This window comes from Drosophila elegans, unplaced genomic scaffold (assembly GCF_018152505.1).
Source record: "Drosophila elegans isolate 14027-0461.03 unplaced genomic scaffold, ASM1815250v1 contig_468, whole genome shotgun sequence".
Taxonomy (NCBI): Eukaryota; Metazoa; Arthropoda; class Insecta; order Diptera; family Drosophilidae; genus Drosophila; species Drosophila elegans.
The window spans coordinates 3,519,191-3,540,940 of NW_024545855.1; the positions used below are offsets into that span (position 1 = coordinate 3,519,191).

General features: G+C 38.6%; 1 protein-coding gene across 27 annotated transcripts in view; it reads left to right on the forward strand.

Annotated features, from left to right (window-relative positions):
* The window catches only part of LOC108142945 (calcium-activated potassium channel slowpoke), a 40,231-nt gene extending 22,285 nt beyond the window's left edge, over positions 1 to 17,946 (forward strand). For 3 of the 27 annotated variants that reach the window (XM_017267067.2, XM_017267069.2, XM_017267068.2), the window contains exons 10-23: positions 897 to 1,049; positions 1,277 to 1,432; positions 1,666 to 1,778; positions 4,395 to 4,553; positions 4,882 to 4,958; positions 5,605 to 5,640; positions 12,228 to 12,260; positions 12,324 to 12,513; positions 14,726 to 14,903; positions 15,204 to 15,711; positions 16,236 to 16,372; positions 16,482 to 16,624; positions 16,954 to 17,173; positions 17,235 to 17,946. In XM_017267067.2, coding sequence (XP_017122556.1) covers positions 897 to 1,049; positions 1,277 to 1,432; positions 1,666 to 1,778; positions 4,395 to 4,553; positions 4,882 to 4,958; positions 5,605 to 5,640; positions 12,228 to 12,260; positions 12,324 to 12,513; positions 14,726 to 14,903; positions 15,204 to 15,711; positions 16,236 to 16,372; positions 16,482 to 16,624; positions 16,954 to 17,173; positions 17,235 to 17,372 — 2,241 coding nt within the window. In that variant the 3' untranslated portion in view covers positions 17,373 to 17,946. Of the gene's footprint in view, positions 1 to 896; positions 1,050 to 1,276; positions 1,433 to 1,665; positions 1,779 to 3,278; positions 3,392 to 4,394; positions 4,554 to 4,881; positions 4,959 to 5,604; positions 5,641 to 7,687; positions 7,760 to 8,824; positions 8,876 to 10,038; positions 10,063 to 11,411; positions 12,261 to 12,323; positions 12,514 to 13,032; positions 13,099 to 14,725; positions 14,904 to 15,203; positions 15,712 to 16,235; positions 16,373 to 16,481; positions 16,625 to 16,953; positions 17,174 to 17,234 lie in introns of those variants that run through there. The other 24 variants (XM_017267045.2, XM_017267044.2, XM_017267066.2 and 21 more) reach the window with 22 other exon arrangements.
* The last annotated feature ends 3,804 nt before the right edge of the window (positions 17,947 to 21,750 follow it).

Consider the following 21,750-nt stretch of genomic DNA (forward strand, 5'->3'; position numbering starts at 1 on the left):
GATATCCTTTGAATGAACAATCTTGAGCAGCCTTCGCTTGGCCTTGTAAATCGCAATGTTGCGATAAGTATAGTCACTTGCCACCGTATCTAAGCTTATCTTATTTGCATGTGGACTGCATGTATTTAATCTCTAATACAGATGCTTGTAGCTAGTGCTAATCTTTTGTCTAACGCCCACTTGAGTTGCTCTTAAGTTGTATGGGGCTTTGGTATTTGATTAAGTTGGTCCCATACACCGATCACCCCGATTCCTCTCTGTGTACTTGTACCCCACCCACAGCCATGCACCGAGCGTTCGCCTTATGATTTCTTAATGTGCCCTTAGTTTGGAGTTGAAACCGTAACGAAACAGCAACCCACCCTGCCACTGTACAACCGCTTACTATCTCCCCGATGAATACCCTCTAAATGAATACTACTCGTACTCCAAAAGAACCCAACTAAGTACGCAATGTATATGCAAGATATTTGGTATATGGACTCGATCGCAGCCAGATCGATCCAGAAACCAGAAACCAAAAACACTCACCTGTGGCATTTTAAGTACTCATACTCGTACCATAGCTGTCCAGTCGATGTGCGTGTAAACCGCTTACTAATTGTTTATATTGTGGACAATGCTCTAAACGTGACACCTCTGCAATATATACTCGTATTCACAATAACAGTAACAATACCAATCAATGAACCATAACTACTTTGAACAGTTCAACATAACAAAACTAACTCACATGAGACAAACATCAAATTACCCTTAGAAGACATAGTCTGACCATAACCAGCTAACCGGCTAGCCACCACAATCCAGTACTAATCGGTATCTCTCGATCTTCCCATCCCTCAAATCCTTGATATCCTTGGAACCTTGGATCCTGGGATGCTTGGATTCCCCAGGTTCACGAAGCCGACGCCTGCCTCGTGCTAGCTAACAAATATTGCCAAGATCCCGACGCAGAAGATGCTGCCAACATCATGAGAGTCATCTCGATCAAAAACTACAGCGACGACATTCGAGTCATCATCCAGCTGATGCAGTACCACAATAAGGTAAGTAGGTCAATCAAATTTCTTTGTTTAGGATCTACAATTTAGAACATTTGACTACGTCATTTATTTTGTTTTTCCTAGGCCAGTCATAATTTATATAGCTTTTAATGTCACTTCTAAACTTTAATGTAATTTATCATACATTTTATAAAATGAGTTAATTAATTTAATATTTTAGGAAACAGATATTAAGATTTTTCCTTATCCCTTGCTTAATCCCTCCACAGGCGTACTTGCTGAACATACCATCGTGGGACTGGAAACAGGGCGACGATGTCATTTGCCTGGCGGAGCTGAAGCTGGGCTTCATTGCCCAGAGTTGCCTGGCGCCCGGGTTCTCGACCATGATGGCCAACCTGTTCGCCATGCGATCGTTCAAGACGGTAAGTGGGGACGAGTGTCCCATAGATCAGGCCACTCACCAACGAAATACCAGACACACTCACACTACTGGCGCCCAGTGACCAGTGAAAGCAGGCCGGAAGCTAGATATTTTCCAGATTTACAGATTTACAGATCCGCAGACAATGTTCCGCCCAGGGTGTACCGATAACCGAATATACCGAATACCGATTACCAAATATATCAATCTCTAAATTACGTCTATAACCCATAGTCGCCAGACATGCAGTCTTGGACAAACGATTACCTGCGCGGCACTGGCATGGAAATGTACACTGAAACATTGAGTCCCACATTTATTGGAATACCATTTGCTCAGGCCACTGAGTAAGTCACGCAGCTGGCAGTTTTCCAATTTTCCAACCATAAGCTATACCGTAATACTCGTACCAGAAAAAAAATAAAGTACTATATCGTATCTGCTACTACTACATACTCTACTATTCTACTTGTTAATCGTGCAGCGTTGAACGAAAAAAAAAAAAACAAAAAAAAATATCGTACACCATGAACAACATAAGATATATTCGGCCTACAAGAAGAGGCTCAATTGTGATTTAAAGGAAATGTGGAAATGGAAAGTCACAATTGGGTCTCCTGTGGCCGGAAAAACACCTCACAACTCTCACATACACCACAAGTAAACACATAGTTATTTGTTTTCACTCAGTTCTGATCGTCGTTGTAAATCTCTCTTTTGTTGATTGTTTTTTCATTTCTCTTGATAAAAGATCCGGCACGTTTACACCGATCTAAGTGTTGCAACGTGTAAATGTGCCTGCCAGTGAACTTAGCTTATGATTTTATCAACCAGACACATACACACACAACAAAAACACACGAACACACCAGCCAGACATTACATTGTGAAAATTAGTCGTTGTTTCAAGCAAATTCTTTATGTAATTGAGTGTTCTAAGTGTTCAAAATGCCTTCAGTGTTTGCAAATACAAAATATGGTTTCTTATCCTTCATTTTCAAAAGCAAACTTCAAAACTGCCTGGCCAACGGGCCTCAACAGACTCTTTATTTGAGGACAAACAAACACACACCACACACAAACAGACACACCCAAAATCGCTAATGTATGGTATCTGTGTGAGCGGATCGCTCCGAATCTCAATCTCTATCTATCTCTCTATCTATCTATCTATCTGTATCTGTATCTGTATCTGTTTCTCAGTAACAGTTCTAAGTTTGCAGCGTGCATTTTAGTTTGAGTTGGTTCCTTTCTTTTCCGTTTCTGATGGTTTCAGTTCAACCTTTTGATTTCTGCTCATTTGACACACGTTCGGTTCGGTTGAGTCTTGATCTTGATGCCACCCCAAAATGCTCGAAAAGCCCGTGCCCGTGCCCTCTTCAAATAAAAGCTGTAAAGTTCGCCAGTTCGCTAGAAAGTGTACAAAAACCCAGAGATCGAAGCAGTATTGCTATGACAAGCCAAAGCCAAAGCCAAGCTAAAGCTAAAGCTAAACCAAAGCCAAAGCCAGAGTATGCAAATGCCTGACCCAGAAACAAGCACCATCCAAAAGCAGCAAGACACACTCTTTTAGCACCGACACTCGCCAGCTGTTGAAATGTGTGACCCAGTATCCAGTATCCAGAATCCAGGTCCCAGCTATGACACGTCTACCAAGTAGGACTTGTCCCCAATCTCTGATAGTCTACTAGTCTACCAGTCTACTCCACCTGCCACAGCCACACCAAAACTTAACTAAACAAAACCAATCCAAACAGACAAACAAACCAAACCGATAATGCGCCACGTAGTTACTTTAGCGAACTTACTAAATGCAAACCACAACAAAACCATTTTCTAACTTTCAGTCACCAGACACACAGGCCTGGCAAAATGATTATCTTCAAGGTACAGGGTGTGAGATGTACACCGAAACCCTATCACCTTCATTTACCGGCATGACATTCCCACAAGCCAGCGAGTAAGACTCAAAAATGAGAAAATAGCGAAAAAAATAAAAAAAAAACAAAAAAATTATATGCAAACTGTATAAAAAATACTACTTCTACTACTACTACTACTACAACTTTTTGCATTGTACAAAATAAGTTTGTTTACCAATTCTTTTTCCTATTATTTAACAACTTGATTCGATTCCGTTTGATTTACTCTCCTTCCTCATAATAACAACCAACAATTAAACAACTGTTTGTCGCCTCTCCCACTCCCACCTCTGGCCATAAATATAACTCGAAACTCGATACTCAACTCAAACCCATACTTTAGATCCATATAGCCACTGAAAGATCCAAACTAGCCACCAGAATCAAGTGCGAACGCATTGAACAACCTGTATATTAAACCCACACTCATTTCGATTGGCATCTGAGACCGTATTATCGTATACCGTACAGTATACGTACTGTATACCGTAGTATCCGCAATCGCATTCGTAACCCCAACGTAATCCGTAATCCACAATCGCTTGCTAACTCCGAACTCGCTCGCTGCGATTCGTAGAGCGTCAGACACGTACACTGCAAATAATTTTAGAGAGCTCCACTGCGACTCCACCCCCGAAACCCGAACTCAATGCATGTGCAGAATGTTTTTTTAGAGTGTACCCTAGTTGGCAATGAACCGCAGTTTTGATTTCTTTTTAGATCTTTTTGTTCCATTTATTCCTAGTTTACCTAAGCATTTTGCCTAGCATGCTTATTTTTGACTCGTCAATCGTCTTGATTGTTCGTTTTTTTTACAGTGTCGCTTCTGAGCACTCACCAATACAACGACACATACACACACACACCACAAACACCCCACACACACTCACACAAAGTGCATGCCTGTTTTTTGAGAGAGTTCGACTACACCTTTGTAGCATAATAAACTAGGTTCAATTACTTGTAAAGCAAAACCTAGACTAAGTTGAAGCGAGATCGAGTGAGCAGGCACTGACTTAGCCCTACTTTCCCTACGTTTAGACTGTGTTTCTCCAAGCTGAAGCTCCTGCTGCTGGCCATCGAGATCAAGGGCGCCGAGGAGGGGGCGGACAGCAAGATTTCCATTAACCCGAGGGGAGCCAAAATCCAGGCCAACACCCAGGGTTTCTTCATAGCACAAAGCGCCGACGAGGTAAAGCGGTAAGAGATCGTCCCATAGGTCCATCAGGCCGATTCTGGTTACCATTTTTATCAAATAGTATTTTATAATCGATATTTCAAACATTCTGATTCTGATTTAAATTAATATCTCATATATTATCGATATGTTTATTAGATATCTTGAACATTTCCTAAAGACGTAAATAAAAAATGTAACATTCTGGTTCTGATTTGTATTGATATCTATTTGGTCTATATGTTGAGAGATTCCTAAATTGATTTAAGCCGTATCCGAATTTGACAAAAGTTGAGACCAGAAATGGCTTGTTTATTCCCGGAACTCAAAGTTAATCATCCTCTTCTGCAGTGCCTGGTTCTATTGCAAAGCCTGCCACGAGGACATCAAGGACGAGACGCTGATCAAGAAATGCAAATGCAAAAACTGTAAGCAAACATTTGTACCAACTAGTTCCCAAACTACCTCTTAGAGTCTTTACGTATCAATGGATTTAATTTAACTTATCCTTTTTGATTTTAATATGTACTTGATTTGTTGTTTCCTTTCGTTTGTGAATCGAACGTGTTTCGAAGACAGCCAGAGGCGAAAAAGCAATACAGAAACTATAGGCAATAGCCACTCGATTTTAGTTTGTAAGAAGGACCTAGCGAATATTGAGGCAGAAACTAGGTATACGGCGCAACCGTTCTAACCTTTATGAATATCTAAATATTTTACCACTCTACCATGAATCTATTCGTATATTTTTACATATTTTTATACATAAATATCCATGTTTTTATTATATATTTATTATGTATGTGTGTTGGCGCGTGTGGCCTCGCTCTCAATGAAATCTAAACCAAAACTGCAACAACTAACTATGTATAACCGAACCGAAACCAAATCAACAATACTACCCATTGGCATGGCTGCAACTCTGCGAACACCCCTCGGACACACTGTGTGCGTCTGTGTGTGCCGCACTTGCAACCTGTCAAAAAAAAAAAAAAAAATACAACCAATTAAACCGAAATCGAATCGAATTTAATACCAAATAATACAATCCAATGCCATAACTTTGTCCCACAGTGACTGTTCAGCCCAGGAGCAAATTCGATGACTTAGGTAAATCAAGCTTCAAAACGAATAACCCAAAACAGAATAAAAAGAAACAACACACTCTAATATCCCACAAAAAAAAGAAAAAAACAGAACACAAAACCACACGAACACTTCTCAGTTTTGAAGTCTTACCCAATACCAATACCGATTCCGATTACAATTCCAACTTTTGTATAAAGTACATTTTGCATATTCCCGTTTCCTTTTGTTTGTACATTTCAAAATACAGCAAAGCGAAGGTCCCCAAAATCCTAGACCCAACCGATTTTCCCGTCAGCACCTCACCTTAAACAAGAGCACAACAAAATCAAGACTTTTACTTTGATTTTGGTTGTTTGTCTTTAGTTTTTGAAACGATTTTGCAAAGTGTAACATTGGACCGTCCCGTTTGTGCTAAGCCCGTCCTCCCGGTCAGAACTCCGTCACATCCGACATCACAACCACCCACCAGCATATTCTTATATACGATCTACTTACTATATATATATGAACAATGAACCACCCGTCCTGCCCGTTTATCTTGCCCTTGTGCAGTTCTATTTTGGTCACTGTTTGTTTTGACATGCGCCTCTTTGTAACCCACGAAGTAACAGTAAACCACAGCCCATACACCTGTAACGATTAACTATATAATCCATAACTATATACGTTCATTACCGACCGACGCCCAGCGAGGATGAGCAAAGCAATCAAACCATAACTTACCTTACCATCGACCTTGTAAATATGTTTGTGCGATATGCAACCCCAGTTCTTTGATAACCTGCTAAACAACAGCCACAAACTCTTTGCTTTTCCTTTAACCATCCGCCAAAACCATTTAGAGTACCACCATGATAGTTGACACCTAGGATTTTGTGTTTAACGGGGCGTATGCGTTATATGCCAGCCCAAAGAAGTGAAATACAAAGAATCAATAAATATGAAATCAGCAGGCGCCACTTAAAATATTACCATTTTTCAATTCAATGTTGTTTTTATATTTTTTAAATTTACTTCGTTATTGCAAATCAATAAAAGCTTTGTATTTCATCAAAGCAGGCATGAAAACACTTACTATTTATATTTTCTTATAAACTACACCCCATTGACAGCCCTTTTTTGATGATCAATTTTTATTCAAAATCTGAAACTGCACAATTTTTTAAAAGTCTGTCTCGCTAATCCTCGCTCTTGCTCTTGCTCTCTATCTCTCTCTATCTCTCTGTCTCTGTAACGCCCTAATTACTCTTTGTACTTTATACTTATGTGTTGAGAATAATACGAGATCAAAATAAGTGCATGGAAATGAGCACAAAAATCAATTTACATTCAGTCACACCACCATCACCATACAAAAAAATGTTTACTAAGACAGAATACACTCTATTTTCGATCAATTTTGACTCACCTTTGCAGCATCCAGCTCTAATTTAAATACTCTTTCTAATACTTATGATTAAATTATCTTGAATACTTACCGGTAGACCTAAGTTCTTGAAATGCTGCGCCGTCCTCACGAATCCTCTTAACACTTTTCCTTTGATTTGTGTTCTTGGCGTGGCACCCACCTCACCCACAGATTTCTATTTACATTTATCTATACTATATATCTAACGCGATTGTATATAACCGCGAGTAGCTGCAAAGCAAAAATGTAAATAACATTAGATCGGGCTACGGCAGAAGTTTACAAAGCGTTACCAAAGAATAATAACCGACGTTTATGTATTTGGTTTCTATGTAGCGTAACACCTAAACAATCTTTACCTATACTCTGTGAATCTAAATCTTAATCTGTAAACACCCAACTTAGCTGCAAATGTTCTCAAGTAGTTAGTAAGTTTGCCGAGTTTGCGTTGCCTGCGTTATGGCATTATGGCGTTATGGCTTTGAACCAGCGAAGCGGGATCCTGCAGTGTTGCAGCTGAATTTATGTGAAATTAGTGCCTAGAGCTTAAGTTTCTGAATCTGAATCACTCCCGAACCCAGATCTCCATTTTAACATTTGAATGTGTGTATGAGCGAGTGTCTATCTGAACTTGAATACCAAAACGTAACCATCTTGCAGATGTGGGCATGATTATGATGCAGACGGGCATGGTCAACCAAGGCATCACGTCGGTGATGAATACAATGGAGGGTACGCTTTCAAATCCATTTCCACAACGAAACCAAACCAATTATTTGCGATTTGCGGTGCTCTATCCAGTATTAATATCCGTTATATATTACCAAGCCAAAAGATTTATTTGTTGCTGCTAATCCTAATCCTAACCCAAACAATCTAAAAGAAATGCGAGCGATCACCAATCTTTTCTTTAAATTGCTACCAATTGGTTAAATAAAATAAATCCGCAGGTCTGATACCCATTTACCAGTTAACAAGATATTACAATTACCTATTGAACTATTAAGGTTTGGTAATCGCTCCTTAGATTTGGCTCGCCAAGTTCTTATTCAAAAACTAAAAAACTAATTGAACTTGGAATCTAAATCAACAATACTAAATTGATGTAAAATTGTCAGCGTTTGTGTGCCTTAGTTTTTGCTAAAAACCATGAAAGGCTGTAAGCTGCTAATTGTCAAAGAATCGAACTAGCAACGGGAACCCAATTTGGATTGAGGGGAACTGGGTTGGATCAATAGAAACTAGGCAAAATAGGGTGCAATTGAATCAGTTTTAGTTTAAGGGTTGAGTTCAGTTTGTACTTCTCTTCTCACTTCGCTCTACCGTTCTCTCTATCGTACTCAGTATAAATATAACATTACTTATTATAGAACTAAATTAGTTTTGCTAAGATTTCTGGTCTAGTTCGCCCGAAAAGTGCGCATAATGTCATAATAAACAGAAAGCATACCTAGTATATATTCTTTATATACATTGCATATATCTATTTATAATCATAAACTGCATACCACATATGAATATATCAGCATAATATAAATATATTTTTAACGAAAGTTCAAGTACAACGCGTGCCGTGTGATTTACTTATGATTTCCGTTGTAGCGTAATTAGTTTCCTATGTTTTTATTCATCATTTGTTGAATGATGTTCCAATTTTCCATTAAGCAGATGATGAAGACTGCGCAAAGAAGATAAATTTTAAAAAATATTGAAAAAATCAACAAAAATCATTACCTTGCCATCATTTACCTATTCACACGAATCCTATAAAATTCTGTTTTCATGAAACAAAAACAGTGGCCACCTTCCGGAAAGGCGTCCGAGCCGTACAAATGGTTGGGCGTGCAAGTACGTATAACTTACTCTACTCTACCACTCTCTCTCTCTCTATCTTTCTATCTCTCTATCTCCTGTCTCTGTCCTACTACTCTACTATTACCGATAAGCATACAAAAACATACCCATCATAACCAGCCACGAAACGAAACCCCACATGACATATAAAATTGGCAGACTAAAATTTACCAATTCATCTGCCCCAGATTCTTGCAAACCACGCTGAAATACATGTTTATAGCGCCAAACTAACTATCAACTAACTCTAATTGCTATTGTTCAGCTGCATATGCCATTCAGCAAACCAATCAAAAACTAAGCCAATCAATCAGGCAGCCAAACCATCAAAAATCAATCAATTTTTTGTCAGAACACACAGCTATACAAACACTAAGCCCTTGGCCCCCCTTTACCCCCAAAACCCCCCAGAAACCCGCCTCTTTCCAACACTAATGCACCACACACCCGCCCACACCAACACACTCACACATAAATGTTTCGTTTCTACTCGTTCGTTCTAGTAATTGTGTACTTTTCCGTATTCAACTTTAACCTTAGTGTGCGTGTGAGTGTGTAGTAAAAAAGGTCAAGAACAAATAAAAAACAGAACTTCGTCTTGAGTCAGTTAATATTGGAAATCAAGTATTCAAATATCCATACTCGATTCAATCGTTGTGTTTTCGTATGAAATCCATACTATCCATTTTCTAATCAAGTCAAGTCATTATAATCGTACTAGTATATCGTAAAGTATTTTGTACAAACGTTAACTACATATTGTATTGTATCTACTATATATATCGTATCGCATCGTATCGTGTCGTACAGTATCGTTTATTCGTGATACAAATTGAAACTACTCACGTATCTTAGGACAACTATGTCATATACTTCAAGTTTCCTGTTTATATGATGTACTAAGTGACATTCCACTTACACTAAACACAACACACTACACTACACTACACTACACAACACTCATTCTCTGTAAAATATACAAACTCGATCTTCTGCGTCCGAAGCTATGTTCCTTTCTATAATATATTTCAAATTTGTAAACCTATCATCTTTCTATTGTACTCCCCCTAAACCCACACATTCGTGTTCCGTATCCGTATCAACTACTACAACTACAATAAATACTCCTATTTATATGTCTCTGTGTGTGTGTGTAGAAGACGATGAATACTCGTTGTCAAGTAAGTCAAAATAACTCAAACTGTTGTATTTCCATACCAAAACCTAAAAACCAAAAACCAGAACAAGAATTACTATAATTAAATCGCATTTGTACTTGTCTGAAAACATTTCGTTATTATTTCAATTTACTAGAGTTCCCCTCCATACTTTTAACGGTGTGCCAGTGCACGTTTTTCGTTTCGAATCTCGTGATTTGTATTGTATCTTGGTTTAGTTTTGGTTATTTTCGGTTTTTCCAAGAGAGAGAACCCTATCGTAAGTTATTGTTTTACCATGCATAAATCAACATGAAAGTAAATAAAATGCAAATGACTCAAGAAAGCAAAGCAACTGAGCCAATAATTAGAGCCACCATATCCGATCACAGCCACCCATTATAAAAACAAAAAAAGCGGCAAAAAAAGCTTCCCTCAACCACCCCCCGGGGATCAGGAGGGGCGGGGGGAGGGATCAATTAGAGAGCAATATATTCCAAATTCCGTGCAGTTAAATTGCTAACCAACGATAATCGTTAAATACAGCCCCCGAATCAGAAGCTGGGGATAAACTAGATAGTGCAACTTGTAGCTGGAGAGATCGTTGAAGTTGTTCTTTGAGTGGGTGTTAGCAGCTGTAGCAGTCTAAGTATTAAATGCTTTGATAATCGGATACTGACATCCAGCCAGCCAAAAGCAATCGATGAAGTTATATAGCGTATAGCCAACATTTTGCCAATTTTGCTACTCAGCTTGTACTCCGCACTTAGTCAGCGTGTTGCTTAAATAATGCTTCAAGCTTTAACCGATTTGGTTTGTATCCCTATACCGAATATACCAATGCTTGCTTAGACTTGTTTGTACCTTTATCTCGTATATCTATGTACTAAATATGTTTTGTACCCGTTTGTATAAATGTAAGATAACCATCACAAGTTCTGTTTCAACTCATATTTATTTGCATGTTTTGTTCGACATTCTATAAAGCAAATACCCTAAAATGAATCCCGAAGAACCATCCCCCGACCATCTTGAACACCTTTCGTTCAGTTTTTGTTTTCGACTTTATTTCGTCCGATTTTCCTGGGTTTCCCCAAGAGTCAGACTAATTTCTCTATGATTTCCTCTCGAATTTCGTGTTTATTTTAGAAACAAACCAAACTCTTACCGCTTCAGTTCTTACAAAAAAACCAAACACGATCCCCCTTAAAAAAAAAGAAAACAGAATCAAAACAAAAGAATTTGTTGTATATTCAAAAGCAATTATGAGCTTCACATAAAAAGCTTGACCATATAAAAACACAAAGAAATGCATACACACACCGAATCTGATTTTCATGAGCCGTGCGATAACGAACCACCGTATTTTACAGATGAACACCATCCTGCACCCACATTTACGCCTCCAGAGCTACCGAAAAGGGTGCATGTGCGTGGATCTGTTTCGGGTAAAGTCCAGTCGTCCCAGTCGAACACTCACTCAATTTGGTATCAGTCAGATCAGATCCACAGAAAGGTTATTTTGAACGCCAGACGATGATTATGACGATGATGGGTGGATAGCACATCTTTCCCTCACACATTGCCCAATCAGTATCAGTTATTTGTGTTATTTTGCCTTGGTTCGCTTTTTTCCTCAGTTGTGAAAGTAAAATGTATCCAATCCAATCCAATCAATAAACGATCAAGTACAACCTCAAGATAATTGTTTAGATATTCGTTTGCATAACTCTGTTTTTGCGTTGATCCTTGAACAGAACTCGTTTCTATGCTAATGTAACTCGTTTATATAATCTATCTAAAGAACCGCCTATATATTCCCCCATATACCATATTGATGTCTATCTAACTTACTTTACTTATTTGTACACATTCGTCTTAAATTGCATAACCGATCTGCTTGTTACCAACTTTATTTCTTACTGTCGCAAGCCACATACACAAAGCATCACAGAACCATAACCAGAACTAAGAACTACCAATAACAAACATGCAACTCGCGGCTCAAGAATACCTTTCTCGATTAACTAATGACTAATATCTAAAGCCAATGAGTATCTCTTCACACTCTCAACAGCCTTGCCAAGTTACTAATCGATTGATCTGCTCTTTTTATGATCTCGTCACTCAACTAATGCCACTGCCACTGCCAATGCCAATGCAATGCAATGCCAAACGATTTGTCACAGGTGATATCACTCGTGACAGAGAAGATACGAATCGTAAGTTTTGATGGGGTAGACCTAACCATTAAGCTGCTGCGACCTTGTCCATCTCCTTTACAGTACTCAATCGCAATGTGCGCCGTCCGAACGGCACTGGAAACGGTACGGGTGGCATGCACCACATGAACAACACGGCAGCGGCGGCTGCTGCAGCTGCGGCGGCGGGAAAACAGGTGAACAAGGTGAAGCCCACGGTGAATGTGAGCCGGCAGGTGGAGGGCCAAGTGATATCGCCATCGCAGTACAACAGGTGAGTGATGGTGACCACGTCGCGGGGGACTTTATATATATTACAGGGCGGAGGAACAGCAGGCCATCATCTATCCAACTATAGAGATTACCACATTAAACAGCACTCTGTTCAGTTATCAAATAGCAAAGCAAAGTCGGTAATCGAGCAAGAGCAAAAGAACAAGTACACACTATTTAGGTCTACTCCGTTTGCAGCTGCATAAAGTTTGATTTTCCACTTTTTGGTTGCCTTACAGACAAAGAAACAAGCAGCAAACACTCAATTATGATTACTGTGTTTTACTATACATGTTTGGTTTCACACAAAACACAAGGGACAAAAGAAGAAGGGTATCTAGGTGCCTGGTACATATGTAAATGCTCTTTAACCAACTAATCCACACACCTCAACTAATTGTCTCACTCACATGCTCACTCAACCACTCAATCACTCGCTCAAGAAAAACGAATACAAACCAACCAATTAATAACTTTTAACCAGTCTAAATGTATAAAAACGAACAACATTTTGTTTCAGGCCACCAGAGAATGATGCTAACCCTTATGCGGGCTATCAACTTGCTTACGAAGTTAAAAAGCTCATGTATGCGTCCATAATTTCCTAGAACTTTAACTTACGAACTCTATCAAAACAAAAAAAAAGCCAAAAGCCTTTTTTAAACTATACCTTAGTATTCGTTAATACTTATCTAACTACATCTTATGCGCATTTTGTTTGACACACATTGATATTAATATTGATTGATCGAAAGCTATGCCATTTTCCATACCATCAAATACGCGTACTAAACTAAACGAAAACTAATCTATTCTGTGCGTTTATGTCATGTCGCTGTCTTCTGTATTTCTGTCTGTACATGTTTCTGCGTATGCGAGTGTGTGTATATGTCCGTGTGTATGTGTGTGCGCCCCATGATTATTTCGCATTATAGACTAACCCAGCATAACCAATCGCATATCATTCTAAAGCATTCTGTTTACTAACATTTGAGCTCTCTTATCTTCAGTGTGTGTCCCGCTCTAACTAAACTAAATAAGTACTTAATTTTGTGAAATATTTAAATAAATCTCCATCACTATTTAAATTTGGTACTTTATTTCTAAGAATATAATCCAATACTCTTTTGCTGAATTATATGTATTTCTTAGATTTTCTTCTATATAAATTAAACTGAAATCTTGAATTAATAACTCGAATTAATTAACTTGAATTAATAACTCTTCCACAATATACGGATTTCCCTTCAGGAAACCATCTTAGACAATACGTTCTGCTAAAAAGTGTAGCATATCTTTTGGGGCCGCTCAAGCACTTATAATATTTGAACTTATTTCTAAAGACTTCTGATGAGATGTTGGTCTTAGACCTGAAAACCTAATAATCGCCCACCTTTTCTCCAGCATTTTCTATACATTTCTCTGGATCATTTGAACTTGAATTGCAATATTATTGTTGTGTGTGTTTTTCTGTGTCATCATCTTTGTGTCAAAACTTGCACCTGTGTACCATATATATATATATATATTTCTCCTTTTCTTTATGATTACACATTAAGTTTTGTAGATACAAGCTGGCAAATTCGGCGGATGGAGGGTGGTTGGCCGACTAAGGCATCTCCCTCGCGCATGCCGAGCACCTGAGTCACAACAAAACACTTTGAGGGAGATCGCCCACGAATAACACTAATATCACCTATAGTTATTGATACATCCACCATCAAACCACCATCCACCACCGCCGGATGGCAGATCAAGCATTTTGCGTAGTGACAAATTGATTTCTTACCAATTTCTTGTTCGCCTTCATTTCGAAACTTTCGTTATTAGCACATGATCTTCTATATCTCTCTATCTCTATCTATCTACTTTCCGTGTATTTATCTTTGTAAACGTAAACTCTCTCTATCTTTAACTATCGTATTGAGATCACATTTTTTTACTATAATTCAATATGCTCCAAGTACTCGTACTCGTATTGAAGTATTCACATCATTTTTGAACGACACAAGTACTCGTAGCGTTTCCGATGAACACTTTGCATTTGGATGTAGCGTTTGTTTTTGAATTGGTTGATAATCTGCATATGCAAGTCGAAAGTTGAATCGAAGTAAACCCCATTATGAACGAATCGAATGAACCGAAACTCCAGCACAGACCGCCCGATGGCTAACACCTCTACTCTCTGTCTCTATCGCTCTACTTGTGTCTAGGCCGACGAGTCGCAGTTCCGGCACGGGCACTCAGAATCAAAACGGCGGCGTTTCATTGCCCGCCGGCATTGCCGACGACCAGTCGAAGGACTTCGATTTCGAGAAGACCGAAATGAAGTACGACTCTACGGGCATGTTCCACTGGAGTCCGGCAAAGAGCTTAGAAGACTGCATACTGGTAAGTGTTTCACTGCATCGAGGTTGAGTCAGCAACAGTGTTAGGCAAAGGAATAGAGATGGTTTCAATGAACCATTTTGTATGGATACCATTTAATTGGCTTAAATAATATAATTTACGCATGCACTTAAAGATCTGTTAACCTACGACTATGAATTTAAGCCTAGAAAGGTATTAAATATTTCTAAAGACAAGCTTGGTTTTGTGATGCAAGACTAAATAGAAATGTCCTATAATATTAAAAACTTTAATCTTATCCAAAGTGCCCATGACTTACTCCCTCTCCGTATTTCTGTGCAGGATCGCAACCAGGCGGCCATGACCGTGCTGAACGGCCACGTGGTCGTGTGCCTGTTCGCCGATCCCGACTCGCCGCTGATCGGGCTGCGGAATCTGGTGATGCCGCTGCGGGCGTCCAACTTCCACTACCACGAGCTAAAGCACGTGGTCATCGTGGGCTCGGTGGACTACATCCGGCGCGAGTGGAAGATGCTGCAGAACCTGCCCAAGATCTCGGTGCTCAACGGATCGCCGCTGAGTCGAGCCGACTTGCGGGCGGTGAACGTCAATCTGTGTGATATGTGCTGCATCCTGTCGGCCAAAGTTCCTAGCAACGACGACCCCACGCTGGCCGACAAGGAGGCGATCCTCGCCTCCCTCAACATCAAGGCCATGACCTTTGACGACACGATCGGGGTGCTCAGCCAGCGCGGCCCGGAGTTCGACAACCTGAGCGCCACCGCCGGCAGTCCCATTGTGCTGCAGCGGCGGGGCTCGGTCTATGGGGCCAATGTGCCCATGATAACAGGTAAACTGCATCGCACTAAGTTGGCCGAGTTTGCGAACGACCGAACGGTGTGAGGCTGGCCAAGGACAGGGTGGTCCGTTTGGGGTTTACTGCATAACGATTTCAGTCATGTCTCCCTATGTTTTCATGAGTCATTTGATTTATCTTTGATGGGGCTCATGACTCCTATGAATCATAGCTCATGGTATGAATTATGATCAATGTACTTTATTCATTAGAAATCAGACCAGCTCTTGTAGCTGATGAAGTGACTCGTGTAGCTTACCTAGGGTTCATAGGATTGATTTCTTTTTAATAGCTTTTGTTCTAAAGAATTCGCGGAAACCGAATAACTTCTGTGACAATCCTGTAAAACCTATTTGTCGAATTGTAAGTCAAAGGGCCCCATGACTCAAATCAAGCAGGGTTCTAGTTTATATTTGGGGAAGTTACCGCGTGTCCTGGCCAGGCTCACCCGCTTTCTACGAAAGCGGTGAAAAGGTGTGTGCTCTACTAATGCTTCACATGTTGGTTGTCGTTTAAAGAACTGGTCAATGATAGTAACGTGCAGTTTCTCGATCAAGACGACGACGACGATCCAGATACAGAACTATATCTGACGCAGCCATTCGCCTGCGGCACAGCCTTTGCTGTGAGTGTGTTAGACTCGCTGATGTCCACGGTAATGTTTCGTTTTGAGTCCTTGCCTACTAGGGTGCTCCCTGCTTAGTTATCCCTGTACTATATATATTCTGTAATACCTATTTTGATTGACCCAAACCCGAATACAGACTTACTTCAATCAAAACGCCTTAACGCTCATCCGCTCACTGATAACGGGCGGAGCCACGCCCGAGCTGGAACTGATCCTGGCCGAGGGAGCTGGCCTCCGCGGAGGCTACAGCACCGTGGAGAGTCTGAGCAATCGGGACAGGTAAGAGTCCAGTGAGAATAATGAATAAGGTACTCACTGATAAGGATTGTAGTTGTTTGTAAAGTAACTTACTAAATGAATAACATACCCAATAAATGAATTATTCAATGGATAGTTCTGGACAAAAGTAACGATCTGTCTAACTTATAAATTTACTAAGTGATGAGGGGCAAAAAGGTTTTTGTTTATGCCCCAATAACGAAGGATCTTTCGCTTGCTAGATTTTTCGATTATGCAGATAGCTTACCTTTTATTTTGTATTAGGTTTTTTTGTAAAAAGTGTTTAAACTTTAAAAATAATTTTTCAAATAATTTGTTTTCATCAACAGATGTCGAGTGGGTCAAATCTCACTGTACGACGGTCCGCTGGCTCAGTTCGGGGAGTGCGGCAAGTACGGAGACCTGTTCGTGGCCGCCCTCAAGTCGTACGGAATGCTGTGCATCGGACTTTACCGATTCAGAGACACCAGCTCCAGCTGTGATGCGAGCAGCAAACGTTATGTAATAACCAACCCACCCGATGACTTTTCACTACTGCCAACAGATCAGGTTAGACATTGTTAATATATCAAATATTTCTTTTATATATATTAAATCCAACCTATTTCAGGTATTCGTTTTAATGCAATTCGATCCGGGCCTGGAGTACAAGCCGCCAGCGGTACGAGCACCTGCCGGCGGTCGCGGCACCAACACACAGGGCTCCGGGGTCGGCGGGGGCGGCTCCAACAAGGATGATAACTCTTGATTGTTACTGTGTAGCGCCTTAACTGATGGTCCTTATTCGTACATTTGAACGATGGAGAAGCTAATCGGAGCCAGAGCAGCGCATTTGGGGCACCTAATCCACAACCTATTGGCCTAAGAAATTCGACAAAGAGCAGACACATATTAGTATGTACCGTAATCCGAAAATGTGAAATCAAAAGCGTTAACTAGTTAGAATTGCCATCAAATGCGCTGCTCTGCACTTTTATGTGTGTGGAGGCCTGCGGCCAGGTGTATTTTGTCCATCCCAACTAACAATCAAGAGACAGCCAGCAGCCAGAGCCACAGACATCCAGAAGGCAATGCCGCCTGTCTCCACACACATAAAAAGCTAATTCAGATCGGGGCATCAACAACTTCAGCCCTGGTATCCATCGTTCAACTGCCAACTGATTGCTTCCCACATCATTCCGTATGCCTTTTTAGAACCTTGAAATTTTCATATTCTGTATACTTATAATTTTAATCTTACTCTACATTGGTTAATCTTGTATCCTTCTTTAGCCATATTATTTTGTAATCGACTTTGTGCCCCAATAAATATTATTTTCATATTTTTGGTTTGATATTTATATGATATATGCCCCGAATTACGTTATTTCCAAGCAACAATCATTAGTTATTCTTGTGGGTATGTATTTACGTATAAACAATCGTTTGCATTTGCATTTACACTTGAATAATCGTTTGTTACTAATTTTCATTTACATTTTGAGTTCACTTCATGGCGCTATCATTGCATAAGAAACAATTGAAAATTGAATTCTAAACGAAAATCCATCTCAATGGTGTGACGTAAGCAATTGGGAACCATTAGTGAGGTAAGCTACACATTAAACAAGGAAACCAAACAACACTCAGCCACACTGAGTGAAAGAACTACCAAAAACTACAACTAAGTCTACTCGATCTATGTACTCTCATGTCTCAAAGCCTTTCTATATAGTAAGCTGCTGAATGCGGCCACAACGCAACAATTTATAAAAAAACACTGAAAACAAACTTGCGCTATTGCTTTTGGCTGAGACTCAGATACAGATACAGATACTGATAGCGAGATACAGATACAGATTACAAGGCAATGAGGCTAAAATTCAAAAACTGCATTTAGAAGTTTCTGAGCATGCGCAAAACGATTTATATAGAGCAGAGCATAATGTAATAATTAAACTTTTAAAGTAAACTAAACACAAATATCGATTAACGACACCAAAAAGCCAACAATCTGCTAGCTAATTCGTACACCTAAAATCGACCTGATCTTTAATGAAAGCCAGAGCAAAGAAAAAATGGTTGTTTCGGCCAAAGATAGCCCCAAAATGGGTGTTTCGAGCCAAATACTAAACCATTAGCAAACAATTACACTTAACTAGTTGAATCTCAGCTTTTTCACTAGACACAAGTCCAATTTGCTAATTCTAAATTGAAAACCTTCTCACATTCACATCTCCACACAAGACAAGACAAAATATTGTAAGTAGCGCATTGGAATCATTATTCAATACCAATAATATAGAGGACACCTATGCCGGAATATAGAGTGCGACGAAAGCTGATGAAGCGTAGTTAGTAATATTTTTTAGTGTATGTGAATGTGTGCGCTTTTTACCAGCGATTTACGAGCAGCAACTGTGGTGTTCTAAACAAATTTTGATAGATACAATCGGTAACCAAATGGCGAAATCGAAAACGTTATGTTTCCTTCCGACTTCCGACTTCTTTCTATATCTTCTATAACTTCTATACCTTTTCTGCCAACTTGCGCTCGAACCGCCAAAGGGAAACGCTCTGATTTTTGTACATAGCCTGTAAATATGATAAGCTTAAAATACTGATTCTAAAGTATCTCGAAAACGTTATCGTTTAACTCGTTTATCCTGTGCTGTTTTGTTTTGCTGTTCAAAGAGTTTCCGGGTCATAATTGTAATTTGTTCAAATGATAAACACTGCCAAAGCGTATAGAAATCACATTTAATGTAGATCAAACAACCAAAAAAGCAGACAGCATTCATTCAATAGCGGAAAATCGAAAAAACGTAACAAGAAAATGGCACAGAACAGCATCCAATGGGTTTGTTTGTTTCCACAAATGATTAGCGAATAACAAATTTAAGTAAAACGAATTCGAGCTTTTAAATTTAATACGAAAACCAAAACTATAACATAACAATTTATAAGTGAAAGCGAAAATAAAGAAGAGCCAATTACCATTTGTTTTACATTTGATTTGTAGTGGAATTTTGTGTAGCCTAGGCTTACCCAGAACGTAAATTAAAAACAAAATATGTGAATATTATGCGCCTTCGAAATTTATGTAAACGTGTATGTAGCCGTGCAATGTGAGAAACATTTAAACTCCATTAAAGTAAATAAAAGTAAATTAATGGTAAAGGTAAAGGTAAACGTAAATAGTCAAGTGTAAATGTTAACGAATCGAGCATAGCATAGCTTAGCATAAACATAAGACGACTAGATATTGCGACAAACAGTTCATATATTGTTAATGATAAACTTATAATTAAATCGACAACAAAACGCATTTGCAATCCTAAAATAAAATGAGAAGATGATTAGACGTATGATGCCGTAGCAAAACCCAAAAGTTAAACATAATTTTTAAATGAATAAAATAGTTATTAAATTTATAGAAGTCACTTATACACCTACATACTTACACACCACACTAATACTCACACACACTCACACTCAACAGCGATGACCCCAACAACAAGAACAAAATGAACTCTCGATGTTGTGAAACTTGATAAAATCATGTTTACGCTATAGCAGATCTACATAACTGAAATAAAAACAAACGCAAGTAAAGTACATGTTCAACCACTTAAAAAACAGAAACTATCCGAACGAAAGCTTCTTGAAACAGACAAAACATTAATCCAAAAGTATAGAAAAGAAAAATACACAAAGCTGCCTTTTCCATTTGCATTTCGAAATGAAAATAACTTCAAAGATGTTGTTCCACTTCGCTCAATTTAAAACTTCAGAGCAGCTTTGTTTACAAAAAATAATATATATATACATACATATATATTAATAATGTCGCATAAAACTACTTAATACCGTATAAACTAGTGTAAGTGCAAAGGTTTTTGTAGAAAATTCGTCAATAAAAAGCCACAAAAAAATATAAAATATATTATCATACTCGTAAATGTGAAGCTATGCAGCATTTTACTGTAGTTAGATTTTTTGTATAGAATCAACGTTTGCAGCTAAAAACCAAAACGAAATCTAAAACTAATATGATAATTTTACAGGTTTAAGCAACAGGCGGAAATGTTCATTTTTTTAAGGAATAAAGATATTTAAAAATATCATTATTAACATACAAAATAGCAACTAATACGAAAAATATTTTTTATAATTTCGCAGCACTTTCACATGATACCCGCACACGCACATATACACATCCGACAATGTGTGCTAATAAATTGTATAAATATTGCAGCCCAAATTGCAAATCATATTATTGTAGTTACATTTTTTTAGTTTTTACTCGCTATTTATATGAGGTATATTTACACAACGGAAAACGTAAATGTAGACATAACAAAAAACTTAAAAAGCGATAAAAAATCATTAATTTATATAAACATAAAATTAAATTAAACCGAAATCAGAGCAGAAAGCATAAAATGACAAATTAGTTTAGTTTAAATCGGCCTCGAAAAGTCAAAAACAACAACAAATAATTAAAATTTTAAATAACAAATTAAAAAGCTAAAAATGCATATTTTAAACATTTGTCTAAAACGCAACCGAAAAAAAAGAAATGATAAATGTATGAAATAAAAGGTATAATAATAATATTATGTTGTTAATGTTTAAAAAACCTTGTTAAAAATAATATTTCAAAATAAAATATAAATACTGAAAAAAATAGCAATGAAATTACCACCAGAAAACAAATTGACAGCTTTATGAAAGTGAAATTTTGATTTAAGACCCTCAAGTTTGGGCTGCCCAATACTGACCCAAAAAAAGGCAGGCCCGAACGCCATAAAATTCCAATGACCAATTGCGTTTAGAAATTGGACATCGCGCCCTGCATAAAGTGCCGCAAATTATAATAAGCTGGGGAGTATTTCATAAGCATGGCCTATTATCATCGAAGGGCCTTCGATTTACCGAAAAGGTGGCGAGCATATCAGATTGGGCCCACTCTGCTTGACTTTGGAAAATGAGGGAAATATGGACTTTATACTTGAAAATAAGTATTAGGTAAGTCACTTTAAGCACAGGAGTTAAAATTCGTAATGAAAGCTTAATAACTCCCCCAATTTAAGCCCTTTAAGCATTTCGCAAATGTTCTCTTCTTTTGCGACAGTAATCCATTG